At 51.3% G+C, this 15,897-nt stretch overlaps 1 protein-coding gene and 1 long non-coding RNA gene across 8 annotated transcripts in view; both read left to right on the plus strand.

Annotated features, from left to right (window-relative positions):
- Window positions 1-15,897, plus strand: part of SPG7 (SPG7 matrix AAA peptidase subunit, paraplegin) — a 33,434-nt gene that overhangs the window by 14,727 nt on the left and 2,810 nt on the right. For 2 of the 7 annotated variants that reach the window (XM_014836564.3, XM_070500204.1), the window contains exons 7-15: window positions 1,640-1,765; window positions 2,134-2,296; window positions 2,692-2,865; window positions 9,396-9,520; window positions 10,452-10,554; window positions 11,641-11,751; window positions 12,170-12,285; window positions 14,240-14,396; window positions 15,299-15,465. In XM_014836564.3, the coding sequence (XP_014692050.3) occupies window positions 1,640-1,765; window positions 2,134-2,296; window positions 2,692-2,865; window positions 9,396-9,520; window positions 10,452-10,554; window positions 11,641-11,751; window positions 12,170-12,285; window positions 14,240-14,396; window positions 15,299-15,465 (1,242 nt within the window). Of the gene's footprint in view, window positions 1-1,639; window positions 1,766-2,133; window positions 2,297-2,691; window positions 2,866-9,395; window positions 9,521-10,451; window positions 10,555-11,640; window positions 11,752-12,169; window positions 12,286-14,239; window positions 14,397-15,298; window positions 15,533-15,897 lie in introns of all 7 variants that reach the window. The other 5 variants (XR_006521467.2, XM_070500206.1, XM_070500202.1 and 2 more) reach the window with 5 other exon arrangements.
- Window positions 277-1,413, plus strand: LOC139042323 (uncharacterized). Its single transcript, XR_011498935.1, has 2 exons — window positions 277-320; window positions 635-1,413. It is a non-coding gene; the product is annotated as an uncharacterized lncRNA (long non-coding RNA).

The following is a 15,897-nucleotide window of genomic DNA, read 5'->3' on the forward strand; positions in this document are numbered from 1 at the left end:
TTTCCTTCTGCTTGGCTGGCCGGAGGGTGTCCGGGAGCCAGCCTTACCTGAGGCCCCTCTCTCCCTGACATGGGGGCTGAGCCGGGGCATCTCTAGGACAGCTTGTTCTGCAGTTTTCAGTGTCAGCTGGGCATCGCTTCTTTTTGGTCTCCCCTGTTAGCTGACATGCTGAGAAATTTTAAAGATTGTCTTTAAAAGGACAACTTTGATACACTTTGAAAATCTTCTCCTGTTGTTGTGGCATTCGTTATAATGTACACGTTCCTTCCCCATCAGGTTGTCTGTGGCCAATCAGCCATGTCAGCAGAGGGGCTGAGGAGGTAGGCCCGTGGCCCAGTCACCTCCTGGTCCCCTCCCGGTCCCCTCTCTGGGAACTGTCACAGGGCAGGGGCACAGAGTGTCGCCTGCTTGCCTCCACTTAGACTAGGAGCATCTTCCTGTGTCTAGCTAAAGGCTCACGCCTTACTTTAATGGCACCCTGGGTCTCATTGTGAGGCTGCATCATGTTTTACTCAATCACTTTGATAATTCTTGCATGTTTTGGGCTGTTTATTTTTTATTTATTTTTTTTAAAGATTTTATTTTATTTATTTTTTTTTTTTCCTTTTTCTCCCCAACGCCCCCCGGTACATAGTTGTGTATTCTTCGTTGTGGGTTCTTCTAGTTGTGGCATGTGGGACGCTGCCTCAGTGTGGTCTGATGAGCAGTGCCATGTCCGCGCCCAGGATTCGAACCAACGAAACACTGGGCCGCCTGCAGCGGAGCGCGCGAACTTAACCACTCGGCCACGGGGCCAGCCCCGGGCTGTTTATTTTTATTGTTGTTGTATTTAAATAATATTACAGTGGATTCCGTGCACATGTCTTCTGAGTGCCTAATTACTTGCCTGGCGTGTCCCCCTAAAGTAGAGCCTAGCTGTAGCTCACACACCTCACAAAGAGCTGCATCTCTCTGGCCTGATTGCTCTCCAGAAATTTACCAACTAACATTTCTACCAAAACTCCTTAGAACTGAGTGTTATTATGTTACTTTCTTTCTCTCTTTTTTTTTGCTGAGGAAGATCATCCCTGAGCTAACATCTATGCCAATCTTCCTCTATTTTGTACGTGGGATGCTGCCACAGCATGGCTTGATGAGCAGTGTGTAGATTCATGCCTGGGCTGCTGAAGTGGAGTGTGTGAACTTAACCACTATGCCACCGGGCCATTCTCTGTTATATTCTTTCATAATCAGAAGAACAAATTACACGATAGTGGGAAAAATCATATAGGAAAATAAGATTGTCTATGCAAAAAACATTAAATTACCTAGCTTGTAGGGGAGAGTTTTTTTTTTAAGGCAAATTGCTAGACGCTACACTGCTTTCTTACTGCTAATGATGTAAAATAAACATTTCTCCTTAAATGTCTGAAATGTTACCTTAATCTCCGTCTGTCTGAATGAGTGGCGAGGGTGTGGGCTGGCATTTCCGGGCAGAGGGAGGGCAAGGACACGGGGATGCACAGGCAGAGCCAGCACCAAGCTGCTCCACTTCCCTGCTCTGCTCGGGGATGCACAGGCAGAGCCAGCACCAAGCTGCTCCACTTCGCTGCTCTGCTCGGGGTGCACAGTGCCCTGCCCTTATGTTCCTTCTGCCCAGAATCAGCTTAAAATGGCTCGTTTCACGATTGTGGACGGCAAGACGGGGAAGGGAGTCAGCTTTAAAGACGTCGCAGGGATGCACGAAGCCAAACTGGAAGTCAAGGAGTTTGTGGATTATCTGAAGGTGAGCACCTGCTGAGCAGGAGGTGGCCAGGACGCTCTCCTGAGGGAAGAGCCACACAGTCAGACGTTGTGTCCTGAGCAGGAGCTCCCCGAGCGCAGGTGGGGGGGCCAGGTGCATGCTGCACACGCTGGGGCCTGTTGAACAGCAAGCAGGTGAAATGCGTGGTTGTTAACCAGCGAAGGGCGGTAGTGCAAGAGAGGTCACACCTGAGCCAGCTGGTCGCTGCCAGAGCCCTCTGCGTCTCCCAGAACCGCCTGAACCGTAGCTGATTCATGACAATACATGAGCTGACCTTCACGTGAGGCCTTTCTTGAAAATTCTCTCGGAAACACCTGTGGTTAGTGTCACATTATCTGCTGCTTTTCTAGAGCCCAGAGCGCTTCCTTCAGCTCGGTGCCAAAGTCCCAAAGGGTGCGCTGTTGCTCGGACCCCCCGGCTGTGGGAAGACACTGCTGGCCAAGGCGGTGGCCACAGAGGCCCAGGTGCCCTTCTTGGCGATGGCCGGCCCGGAGTTCGTGGAGGTCATTGGAGGTAGGTGTTGCCTGGGGGGCTGCAGACAGGCTCACCTGACCATTTGTCCAGAATGGCTCTCCTTTCACACGTCCTTCCTCAGGTTGCTGAACTGACGAGGAAGTGGGCGGAATAGAGAAGGAAGAATGAAACCTGTATTACAGGAAATGTCGTATTTATGTAGAGAATTGGGTGGTGATGTTCTTTGAAGCCACTTCCACTTATGGCCTGGGGACTCCGGGAGATTGAGCGTCCACCAGGGTGACCTCTTCTGGGATGGGGTGCCTGGCTTTGTTTGCACGAGAGGACACTTGCTGAGATTTTGTCACCTTTAGTGGGCAGCTCTGGCCCCTGGCACAAACATAGGGTTCATCTCCCGTCACCTGTCTGCTTCCTGGCCCTCTGTGTCCCATCAGGCCTCGGCGCTGCCCGCGTGCGGAGCCTCTTTAAGGAAGCCCGCTCCCGGGCCCCCTGCATTGTGTATATTGATGAGATTGATGCCGTGGGCAAGAAGCGCTCCACCACCATGTCCGGCTTCTCCAACACGGAGGAGGAGCAGACGCTCAACCAGCTTCTGGTGGAAATGGATGGTGAGTGCCCACGTCCCCAGCCGCTCTTGTGCGGGAAGGTTTCCTCCGTCTTTCAGAACAGTCGTTTTCTAGGGTCACGCTGCTTATGTTTATTGTTCCAGAACCTTACACTAATGCTCATAGGCATTTTATTTTCCTCCAGTCACTGGTCTATATTGTTTCTCCACCACGCCACCTGCCAGAGGTGAGGGTGATGTCAGCACAGAGAGAGCTGTTCTGTAGCAGGTAAGAACCAGAAACAAGGCCAGTTTAAGGAGTAGTCAGCATCTTGCTGCTTTCAAGAAAGCTTTTAATTTTAAAAAGTCAAGATGATAGTGAAAAAGAAAAAGGAAAAAAACTGGGAATATAGGTGGCAGGTCAGGTTGTGATGGCAAGTTCCAGCCTGGAGGAGCCAGCTGATTGTGCTGTTGTGCGTCTCTGTGACGCCTGGTTGGCTGAGGTTGGATGGAGCAGGACATCCGTGGAACGCAGCTGAGGCCTCTGGTGCCCTGAGGAGGTGCTGTGTTTGCTGCCCTTGAACATGACCTCAGGCTGGCTTGCTTTCTTTTTCTTTTTAATGGAGATGACCCAGTAAAGGTGACATGGAACTGTGTTTCTTCTGAGTTAACCTTTGTAAGATCCTCTTTTTTTGGTGAGGAAGATTGTCCCTGAGCCAACACCCCTGCCCATCCTCTTCCACTTTACATGTGGGACGCCACCGCAGCCTGGTTCGATGAGCAGTGTGCAGGTCTGCGCCCTGGATTTGAACCTGCGAACCCTGGGTTGCCAAAGCAGAGGGTGTGAACCTGACCGTTATGCCATTGGGTTGGCTCCTTCTTTTTTTTTTGGTGTAGATATGTAATGTATGTTATTTATTTATTTATCTATTTATTTATTTAAAGATTGGCCCTGCGCTAGTGTCTGTGCCTATCTTTTTTGTTTTTTTCTTCTTCTCCCCAAAGCCCCCCAGTACATGTTGTATATTATAGTTGTAGGTCCTTCTGGCTGTGCAGTATAGGATGCTGCCTCAGCATGGCTTGATGAGCCATGCTAGGTCTGTGCCCAGGATCTGAACTGGCAAAACCTTGGGCCGCCGAAGTGGAGTGCGTGAACTTAACCACTTGGCCACAGGGCTGGCCCCTGTATGTTTGTTTGTTTATTTATTTTTTGAGGAAGATTAGCCCTGAGCTAACTACTGCCAATCCTCTTTTTGCTGAGGAAGACTGGCCCTGAGCTAACATCCATGCCCATCTGCCTCTGCTTTATACGTGGGACGCCTACCACAGCATGGCTTTTGCCAAGCGGTGCCATGTCTGCACTGGGATCGGAACCGGTGAACCCCGGGCCGTCGAGAAGCAGAATGTGCCAACTTAACTACTGCACTACTGGGCCGGCCCCTGTATGTTTATTTTTATTGTGGTAAAATATACATAACATAAAATTTACCATTTTGACTATTTTTAAATATACAGTTCAGTGGCATTAAGTACATTCACATTGTTGTGCAACCATCACCACCATCCCTCTCCAGAACTTTGTCATCTTCCCAAACTGAAACTCTGTCCCCATTAAACACTGACTCCCCATCCCCTTCCACAGCCCCTGGTGCCCACCGTCCTACTTTCTGTCTCTGTGAATCTGACTCCTCTTGGTCTCTCATATAAGTGGAGTCATCCAGTGTTTGTCCTGCTGTATCTGTTTTATCTCACTCAGCATAATGTCCTCAGTGTTCATCCATGTTGTAGCATGGGTCGGAACTTCCTTCCTTTTGAAGGCTGAATAATGTTCCATTGTGTGGATGGACCACATGTTGTTTATCCATTCATCGGTTGATGGACACTTTTGGCTACTGTGAATAAGGCTGCTGAGAACATGGGCATACAAATGTCTCTTCGAGACCCTGCTGTGTAAGATCTGTTTTTAACTTTTCTTTAAGCAGAATTCTACTTCTATATTAGATATTGTAGATGATGGAGACACTTTTTTCTCAAAAGTATTTTTGGTTCTAAGAGAGCTTTTAATTTGTGTATTTATTATCCTTTTTAAAGTGTTTGTACCGTTTGGCCAGCATATGGATAGTAGAGTTTGACTGTGAGTGAGACTAAAGGCAAAACTTTCTTTTAACCTCTCGTTTTAAAATAATTTCAGACTTACAAAAATGTTGCAAAAGCAGTCAGCGCATTCCTTTATATCTTCCTCCAAGCTTCCCAGAGGCCCACATGGACATGACCAGGATGCGAGCGTCCACGTGGGTGGCCTCTCATCCCACAGACGTGCCTTTTTTAGTCCAGGATGCAGTCCAGCCTCACGCATTGCGTTTAGTTATCCTGTCTCCTTGGTGTCCTCCAGCTGGCACTGTTCCTGCGTCTTTGTCTTTCTGATACTTCTGTGAAGGGATGTCCCTACCATGAGGCTGTGCTGTTCCTCAGAGTCAGGTAGAGCTGTGCGTTTTTGGCAGGAAGATCCCAGCAGTCTCGCTGCCCCTCACCACACACGGCGTTGACGCACCTTGTCCCTGTGCGGGACATGGACTGAGCTGCAGGCGCGTGGCGAGGCTCTCACGCAGGTCAGGTGGGCTGCTGCACTGGAGGCTTCTGTAGGCTCGGAAAGCTCGCTTTTTAAAATCGGAGCATCATTCCTCAGAGCTGAGGGAAGGGCTGACTCGCATCATGAGAAGAGTGGTTACATCTGGAGCTGCCCCTGCAGATCCTGCGTCCCGTCTCTCCCTCGTCCAGTCAGCCGTCAACATTTGCTCAGGGACTACTTATGGCAGCAACAGTCAGGGTCTGAAGGGCCACCTTCCACATGAAGAGCAAACTTTCCTGGCAAGGACGTTTCTGAAGAACTCAGTGCCTTTGGACACATGAATGGAGTGGGGCTCAGATTCTGACATGTAGCTGTCAAGAGACACCCTCAGAGGTGGGGACTCTCCAAGTGCACTCTCTAGGCCAGGTCCCAGGGACCCACTGGGATTCTATACCCCTCCTCTGGGGGCGTGTGTGCTCCCTCCACCGAGTGCTCTGGCTGTGATGAGCTGGATCTGCTTTTCAAGCTGTGTACTATTTTATAGTTGAAAAAGCTATCCTCTGAAGTCTCCAACTTCTAAGAAACCACATCGCATTGCTTCTCTTTTGAATGGCTTTACATGATCTCTTAGTGGCGTGTTGCCTTCACTGTGGCTTTGGTCATTGCTTCCAGAGGTCGTTTTGGAGTCTCAAAGAAATCTGGAACTCCCCTTGGGTTCTGGCCGCAGGGTCTCGTGACCATTGAGGGTTGGGTAGGTGGACGGCCATGATGGGCCGGCTGCGTTCTGTCCGGCAGCTGTGACCCTGCGCCATGCATTTGAGGAGTCTCTGCTCAGAAGTGCCACATTGTGATGATAGCTTCTGGTCATCTCTTTAAAAGAAAGAATAACCTTTGTGATGTTGAGAGTACAAAGGGAGAACATCTTTTGAAAGTCATCAGATGACTAGTTGGCTGTCCAGACTAGATGCCTGCTCAAGTTCCACCGCTCTGGCAGGTATGGCGATGTTTACATTTGTCCTTTGGCTCCTGCAGATGCCCGTCCATGTGCTGGGCCTCAGGCATGCTCATGGACTTGTGGAAGGACCCTGTGGAGTTCACGCTGGTCCTTCTTTTCTGAGCTGGGTTTTCTGATGTGTAAAATGAGGTTAAAGTGCATGACCTCATCTGTGATTCTGTGACCTATTTGTGAGGGGACTCAACGGGGAGGCTCCCACATAGCTCTCTCAACTGAGCACTCGAGGCCATGAGAAGTAGCACATCTCTTTCTGCTTATCTTGCCTTCTGCACTTGAAGACAGAGAGCACCTTTTTGGGCAGACTTGAGCCCACCAGGAAGCATTTACCAAATGGCATCTTCCTCTGAGCTGGTCCTCTCTACACTGCCGTGAAAGGAGCTGCTTCCGCCCCAGGATTTGCTCTCGCCCAAGAATCCCTGACTGAAGCCCTCTTGTTGGGCTGGGCCAGCAGCTAACAAGTCCCTCTGTGCGCAGACACAGCCGAGCATTCTCAGCCCTCCAGATTTGTCTGAGGAGTCTTTGTCACTCGTTGGGGAAGAGCAGTGTCTATTCATTGAAGTACAGAGCATGGAGCAGATGCTGTGCCCGTCGTGGGAAAAGCTTACCGAGGAAGAGAAATCCCCGGCTCATAGGCCAGGCAGGGGCGGCCCTGCAGGACCGCCAGACCACATGGGAGGGCACCTGCCTCGGAGAGCTCTGGGTTCGGCCTAGCCGAGTTGCCTGTTGACAGTCACCTTTTTACAGTTTGATCGGCAGAAAGGGCTTTGCACTTCAATGTCTCCGTCAGAGCTATTGTGTTAGAAAGAATATCGGAGACATGAGCTCTCATTCCACAGGGAGCCATTAGAAACCCCAGCTACGGTTCACGTGGCTGCTTCTGTTTTAAATCTGCGACCCATTTTTAGTTGGTTTTTGTGTAGGTGTGAGGTTTAGGTTGTCCTTCACCTTCTTGCCTGTGGATGTCCAACTGCTCCAGCAGCGTGTCTTGGAAACACTGTGCTTCCTCTGGATGCCTCATGCTCCTTTGTCAGAGCTTAGCTGGGCATATTTGGCAGAATCCGTTTCTGGGCTCTTTGGTCTGCTGGGGGTCTGCGAGTCTGTCTGACCACCATAACACACGGCCTCCGTCATGTAGTGGCATGTAAGTCTTGGAAGAAGGTTGTGTGATTCCTCCCGCTTTGTCCTTCCTGACCAGCAATGTTATAGCTCCTTCCTTTGCCTTTTCATATAATTTTGAGACTAGGCTTGTCCACATCCACCAAAAAATCTTGCTGAGGTTTTGATTGGAACACACACCTACTAGGATAGCTAGAATAACAAACAGTGGCCACACCAAGTGCTGGGGAGGACCCCAGTCTGTGGGTGGATCTGGACTGGGCCCTCACTGGAATAAAGCAACTGCAGAAATACATCCATGAAGCTGTCGGGGAGATGTGGACCTGACACGTTGCAGTGGGGATGTGAAATGGTGCGACCTCTCTGGGAAACAGTTTGTCAGTTTCTGAAAAAACTAAATGTACACTTATCACATGACCCAGTATTCACACTCCTGGGCGCTTATCCCAAAGAAGTGTTCACACAGAACACCTGTGTGGGAATGCTCATGTATTTGTAATAGCTGAAAATGGGAAACGGCCAGATGTCCTTGAGCAGGTGTGTGAACTGCGGTGTGCGCTCACCTTGGTGGCCCATGCAGCACTGTAAGGAAGCGAACTGTTCTCACACGCGGCTGCTTGGGTGGCTCTCAAGGAATTATGCTCAGTGAAGAAAGCTGACCTCAAAAGTCTACATAATTGTATGATTCGATTTGTATGAGCTTGTTGAAATGACCAAATTCTAGAGATGGAGAACAGATGCCTGTTACCAGGGTTAGAAAGGCAGAGGGGAAGGGCTGTGACTGTAGAGGAGGTCTCGTGGTGGTGGAATAGGTCTCGATTGAGGTGGAGGCTCCGTGAGTCTGCATGTGATCAGATTGCAGAGGACTCAGCACAGAGGAGGGCGTGCCCGTAGGACGGGGGCGGCGCCCACTAAGGCCTGTGGGCTGCGTAGCATGTTCTCCTGGTTTGACACTGCACCCTTGCTACTTAACATGCAACTGTGGGAAGCTGGGTTGAGGGGACTCTCTCTGCTGTTTTTGCAACTTGCTGTGTATCTATGTCAAAATCCACAGTTTGAAAAACAAAACAAGGGCCCAGCCCCAGGAGGTCTGCACCCTGTGGTCCGTCTGAGCAGCCCCTGGCCCGAGAGGGAGGGAGCCGCTGTCATGGGATTGTGCAGTGCAGTTAAGAACAGCCTGCTGTGAGGTCACAGTGGCTGACACACTCCAAGAGCTTAATTCTGTAATATTTCTTCTAAATTTCACTTTCGTTAAAAGACTTGATGGAGATTTAAAATTTATTTGTCAATGTCAGTTTATTAGGAATTTTTAAGTTAGCGAAGGGTAGATCATGGATCTTTATTTTATGGAACTTTTTAAACATCCACAAAAGCTGAGAGGTGTGTGGTGAGCCCTGTGTCCCAGGCCAGCCTCAGTGCCTGTCAGGAGCTGGCCTGTCCTGGTCCACTACCCTCTCTCTCCGGCCCTCCTGCCCAGTGAGTTATTGTAAAGTAGAGGAAGTGCGGTGACGGAGCGTGAGGAGAGGGCCCCTGCTCCCCAGGTCCCCCGTTAGCATTGGTGAGAAGCAGGTTCCCTCTGGGGATGCTGTGTGGATGTAGAGGATGGCCTAGACAGAGCCTAGGTGTGGTCTGCGGTTCTGCCTCTGGGCTGGTGGGCTGGGGGAAATAAAACAGGCGAATTCTGCCTCTTATGGTGATTTTGGTGGAAGGTTCTCAGGGAAGCATCAATCCTGGGTCAGTTCATGGCTCCTAGTTCAGAATGACGATGTGTGTGTTCTTTTCCCCAGGACCCCAGTGGGAGATCTCTCCCGTCCTGTGTCCTGGAAGAGGACCCTGTGGGGAATGCTATTGTGTTGGGGACCCCTACTTTAACAGCCACGGTCTGTCCCCCCAGGAATGGGCACGACTGACCATGTCATCGTCCTGGCGTCCACCAACCGAGCTGACATTTTGGATAATGCTCTGCTGAGGCCAGGCCGGCTGGACAGACACGTCTTCATTGACCTTCCCACGCTGCAGGTCAGTGTGGCCTGGGGCTGCTGTCCTCGGCCTAGTCGCCTACTGCTGTGCCTTTGGTCTGTCCAGACGTGGGCTCACTGCTCTCCTCTTGGTTTTGCAGCTTGTTTCTGTCACTCATGTTTTTCTCCTCATCCTCGAACGTCTGGGTTGAATGGACTGGTCTGGGTTGAGTTCTGTGGCGCGTTCTTTGGAGAGCCTCAGAGCTCCATCCTGAGCAGTCAAGTACTCAGGTGCTCCCTGGTTTTGGAGCATGAGCTGTGCAGCTTCCCTGAGCTGGTGGAAGCAGGTGGAAGCCCTGGCAACATCTCAGCCCGCCAGCCTCCCTGTCTCAGGCCTCTGGGGGTTTGGGGCTTCGTGGTGACGCCTGAGGGAGCAGGGACCCAGCGTGCTGTGAGGAGGATCACGTGTGTGGGAGGGACCCAGCATGAGTTGGAAAGGATTTGGAGGGTCGCCCTGGCAATTAGCTAGTTGGTTAATGTCCCGTGGAGTCCCGAGGGGGGAGCAGGGCTGTGGCCCATGGCACACCCCAGTGATCGTTCTGGGGTGATTCTCGACTGCTCCTCCCTAAGAAGCGGAGGAAGGCACTCCCCTGACACCACTCTCGAGGAGGGCTTCCCGTCTTTCCAATACAAACAACATGGATAGCGGGGTCCAGAGCACATGGGATGTACATGAATCATAAGTTCTACAAGAGAGGCCCTTGCTGTGTGTGATGCGCCTTGTCCATTCTGTTTCCCTTTCTTCCTTTTTACTCTTGGAGTGCTGTGTGCAGCTCTAAATTGGTTTCACAAACCATGGGTTGTGACTGACGATGAAGCAACTGATCTAAAAGCCAGTGGCTCCTGAGCAGCTCTTGTCTACGGGGCAGGCGTGTTGGGGGCCTGGAATGTCAGTCAACATGAGCCCCCCCCATGTCCTTTCTTCCTGGCAGGAAAGGCGGGAGATTTTCGAGCAGCACCTGAAGAGCCTGAAGCTGACCCAGGCCAGCAGCTTTTACTCACAGCGCCTGGCAGAGCTGACGCCGGGGTTCAGTGGTACGGGAGCTGGTTCTTGTTGGTCCTGAGGGTCGGCTGGCCTTGCCTGCACACTTGGGCACAGGCCTCCCCCTGTTCCCTCTGTCCCCCCTGCTCAGGGCCCCGCGGTCAACACAGCATGGGTTGGAGTGCTGTTGTGCACACAGAGTGAGCGGCAGATAGAGCTGCACAGCACTTTGCTTTTCCTCCCTGAGGGTGGAGAACCCACAGTGCTGTGTCCCCACACTGGTAGTTTGGCCTTCAGGGCTCCAAATACTGCTGCTTCAGATCCTGTCCAGCACAGACCCTGTGTTCCTGCTCTTCCCCACCAGGTGCTGCCATGCCAGGCCTTGTCACCCCCGGGGCACCACTGCCCTCCCTCATGGTCTCAGGTTTAATTCAGTAGAGACAGACATCACAAATCAGGATTTGGGGCCAGCCCTGATGGCCTGGCAGTTAAGGTTCTGCACACTCTGTTTCAGTGGCCTGGGTTCAGTTCCTGGGCTTGGAACCACACCACTCGTCTCTCAGGAGCCATGCTGTGGTGGTGGCTCACATAGAACTAGAAGGACTTACAGCTAAGATATACAACTATGTACTGGGGCTTTGGGGAGAAAAAAAAGGAAGATTGACAACAGATGTTAGCTCAGAGTGAATCTTTCCCAGCACACACAAAAAAAGAAATCAGGATTTTTTTCCTGTATGGCTCTCATTTTAAAGGGCAATGTAAATAATTCCTTTTATTATGATATAATTTCTTCCCTTTTGATTTTTTTTTAACGTCTTTAACTAGACTCTTTTGGATACTAGGGAGCCTTTAATTTCTTCTCCATCAATGCGTGCATGAAGTATTAGGTGGAATAAAACCCAGGGTGATGTGGTCACACTCAAGTGGTGAGGTGTCTGGAGAGGCAGATGCACGGAAGGAGGTGGGAGTGGCTGTGAGCAGGTGGTTCAGGTCTGTTGTGTGAAATGGCACTTGGCCTCCTGCTCTCGGCCCTCTCCACCTGCACCCCTGCCCTCAAGTCCCCTCATCTGCTTGAGCGTGTGCCCCCCCTCCTCCCAAGCCCTGAGGGAGCAGAGCCAACGCCCCCGGTGTGCTGACAGGTGCTGACATCGCCAACATCTGTAACGAGGCCGCACTGCACGCTGCACGGGAAGGGCACACGGCCGTCCACACCTTCAACTTCGAGTACGCTGTGGAGCGCGTCATCGCTGGTATGAGGACCTGGTTCTCCACAGGGCTCGTTCCCTACATGCTGAGAGGAAGGGGGATGGAGGGAGCCGGGTTAGGCTTAGACGTCGTGTGATGGAAGTGATTAGCAAAGGATTATTGGACAAAATACATAAAGTGTTTCTGTTTTTGAGTCAGGTCTTTACAATGGACTTATTTTTCCTTCATTTAAATACTGCATGTTTGCCTAAGAGCAGACACACTCTTCAAATAGAATATAGAAGGATCTGGCAAACTGACATGTGAGTGGCGCTCACCTGGGGACAGGGACCCAGGTGGTAGACGTCTGGTGATGACCCTGCTCTGATGATGGGGTGGAAATTGCGCGTGGCCAAGGAGACAGCCTGGCATTCTTAGCCTGGGTGATCTGCAGCCCAGCTCATTTTCTTGACCTTCTTTCAGGGACTGCCAAAAAAAGCAAGATCCTCTCAAAGGAGGAACAGAAGGTGGTTGCATTTCATGAGTCAGGCCATGCTCTGGTGGGCTGGCTGTTGGAGCACACCGAGGCTGTGATGAAGGTAAGGTCCTGTGGGCCGACCTGACAGGCCCATGAGCAGAGCTGACCTTGGAAGCACTACATGTCTGTGCTGGGGCGCAGACAAGGTGGGCCTGGGCCAGGGTGGGAGGCGACTGCAGGCTCCGTCATCCTGGGAGGCATAGGGTTGGGGAGGTCTTTCATCTGAACCAGGGGCTCCAGTCATGGGCATGACAGTTTGAGGCCACACTCCCCTGTCTACACAGTCAGTCTTGTCAGCTCTGAAGTGTTTTGATGTAATGACTCCTAGGCTTAAAGAGAAGTGAGTTTAGTCTACATTTTTAAAAACACTACTCTTGTAGACAATTGTGAGCTTGATGAAAGTTTATTTGTATCAAATGGTAATATCATAAACACCTCCTCAAAATGTGTAGCTTCATGACCAGGAGATCCTGAGTGACCGCTGAGGACAATGTAAGTATTTGGGATGCGGGTGCCCAGTCTTTAAAGCTGAGGGTGTGGGTTGTGACCTGCTGGAGCCTGGAGCAGAGCACATGGGGGCCTGTGCATCCAGTTTTGTTCCACCAAGCTGTGAGGGACCTGCACTGCACTTCCTGAGCTTCCAAAAATGGGACCATGTAGCAGTTGCCGGCCTGCTGTGTTGCTGTTTAAATGTCTGTTAATTTTCTTTTCAGAGGTGTTAGTTGTAGCAAAGTAGATTGTTAGTCTGGTGGTGTTTGATGATGTCCTACCGATCAGGCTGGTTCCTTTTATATGCTCATCTGAGGGCTGGAAGTCTAGTGTCTTGTGACAAAGATGATCATATGCAGCAGTCACTGAGGTGACCAGGGCCGGGCCCAGAGTGAGGCAGGCGGGACAGCTACCAAGGGTGTGACATTTATGGGACACTCAAAAATTCAGTAATGAAGGTAAATATTTTAAAGATTTTATTTTTCCTTTTTCTCCTCAAAGTTCTCTGGTACATAGTTGTATATGTTTAGTTGTGGGTCCTTTTAGCTGTGGCGTGTGGGACGCCGCCTCAGCATGGCCTGACGAACTGTGCCATGTCCATGCCCAGGATCCGAACCAGCGAAACCCTGGGCCACAGAAGTGGAGTGCGTGAACTTAACCACTTGGCCACGGGGCCAGCCCCTAAGATAAATATTTTAATATGCAGTATCTCAAAAAAAAATTAATGCAGAAAAATCCACAATTAAGTAAATATCATAATTAACAATTTCCCATTCTCAGAATTTTCACTTCATTTGATGGCTAAAAGTCAGATAAACTAGTTGTAATGAGAAACCCCTCCAAGGCTCAGTACTCTGCTGGGGACAGATTGTGAAGTTCCTGTCACTGATCTGGTCCTTATTTATAGCCTTTTCAATTGTAATTGACTTTAGTGCTAGTTTTAGGTTGTCTGCCCTTCAGATTCTGCGGTGCTGTAACCCTCAGAAACAGTGCCTGCTGCAGCACAGCTCCTGCTGCCCCGAGGCCCCCTCCCTGTCGCTCCTGCAGCAGGTCTCATCCCGCTGGAGTGGTGGCCCCATGGGTACACCTGGTGTTGGGCTGGGGGCAAAGGCAAGGAGAGTCCCCACTCCCCTTTTGTATCCTCAAGCCAGCGTGTCTGTGGTTTGGCGCAGGGCGCTCATGCAGGTCGGTGGCCTGCAGTGGAGGCGGTGATGGAGGAGCAGTGCAGATAGCCCAGGGTGGGGGGTAAGGGGAGGAGTTTGTCCCTGACCTCTTGGTTGACCTCACCTAAGTGGCCCTGTCTCCGCTGTTCTTTACTTCATATATATGTAGTAATGTGCGAGGAAGACACCGCACAGTGTGTGAGCCTCCTTCAGTGATAGGATCATGCTTTCCTGTGAAAACGGGGACAGTACAGAATTGCTTCACTGCTTTGAAGCCCTCCAGTTAGAGATCTTATGTTGCCCCACCTTTGTCTTTGACACCTGCATCCTGCCTGCTAACTCGGGCCGCCTGACATCCTGCAGGTGTCCATTGCGCCGCGGACAAATGCTGCACTGGGCTTTGCTCAGATGCTCCCAAGAGACCAGCACCTGTTCACCAAGGAGCAGCTGTTTGAACGGATGTGCATGGCCCTGGGCGGCCGCGCGTCAGAGAACATCTCCTTCAACAAGGTCACTTCTGGTGAGGAGCCGGCCGGGTGGGACTGAGGGTCTCAGAGTGCCTTCACACCCGTTATCATGTGGGGTGAATGCTGGGGCGTCTGAACAGGGGGATGCACATGTGCTTGTGAGTTTTATTAAGTGTCTTTAAAAGACGAGCTATATGAGGCCAGCCCGGTGGCACAGTGGTTAAGTTTGCATGTTCCACTTCGGTGGCCCAGGGTCGCCAGTTCAGATCCGGGTGCGGACATGGGACTGCTTGGCAAGCCATGCTGTGGTAGGCGTCCCAAATAAAGTAGAGGAAGATGGGCATGGATGTCAGCTCAGGGCCAGTCTTCCTCAGCAAAAAGAGGAGAATTGGCAGCAGATGTTAGCTCAGGTTTAATCTTCCTCAAAAAGGAAAAAAAAAAAAAAGATGAGCTATGGAAAGGAGATTTGGAACTAAGCAAGGCTTTTTAAATAATTTGATACAAAAACACATACATGTGCAAAAAACACATACATGTGCAGACTGTAAATGCGTTTAATTGGTTAATTGTTGGCAATGGCTACATAAAACTGTATAAAATCCAAGCAGCTTCCCTGTTCTGAAGCTGTTGCCTCAGTCGACTGTGCAGAGAGGAGGCGGAGGACACTCCTGGCTTGTCCCAGTGACTCTGGGGCTCTGTGCTGGTGCGCGCCCCGTGCAGACCTGGGTTTGTGTCGGAGAACTGCTGGGGAAGTGAATCCGAGCACGCATCCTGAGGAGCTGCTGCTTAAACAAAAGAGCATTTTTAAAAGTTTCTTTTAAGGAACAGTAAAAGAGTTTGTTGTCCCCCGGGTGCTCTGCTTGCTGTCAGGCCCAGGCGTGTGCCAGTGGGGCACCAGGGTGCCCTGGCCTGGCACTACTGGAAAGAAACGTTTTTTCTTGAACCCACGTTCCAGGGGCGCAGGACGACCTGAGGAAGGTCACCCGCATCGCCTACTCCATGGTGAGGCAGTTTGGGATGGCACCGAGCATCGGGCCCATCTCCTTCCCCGAGGCACAGGAGGGCCTCACGGGCATTGGACGGCGCCCCTTCAGCCAGGGCCTCCAGCAGATGATGGACCACGTGAGTCTGCATGGCCCTCGCTGCTGTACCTCTGCCCAGCGTCGGCCGCGTCCTGCGCTGCAGTGAGGTTAGGAGACAGGTCTTGTGCTGGTGCCCTCTGCCACGTGAGGCCCCCACTGCGCTGAGCTGAGAGCTGTCATGTGGCCCCCACATTGTGGGTGTTCTTCCTGGCCTCTGTTGCAGCTCTGACCTGCCAAGTTTTTGTTCTTGGATGAGGACCCGTGTGGCTCCTGATGAAACTGTAGATTATGTGGAACTGGGACAAATATCAAATAAATGCACTGAATGCTAGAGCCAGTGTCCCGTGGTCCCTGTAGGGATGTACTGCATTGCCCACGTGAGACTGGACCAGGGCAGGGGTCCCCATCCTGGGGCAGCTCCACTTGGCCTGGTGCACAAGCAGCTCTGGGCATAGAGGACAGAAGCAGGCTC

The sequence above is a fragment of the Equus asinus genome, chromosome 28, assembly GCF_041296235.1.
Source record: "Equus asinus isolate D_3611 breed Donkey chromosome 28, EquAss-T2T_v2, whole genome shotgun sequence".
NCBI classification, from domain to species: Eukaryota; Metazoa; Chordata; class Mammalia; order Perissodactyla; family Equidae; genus Equus; species Equus asinus.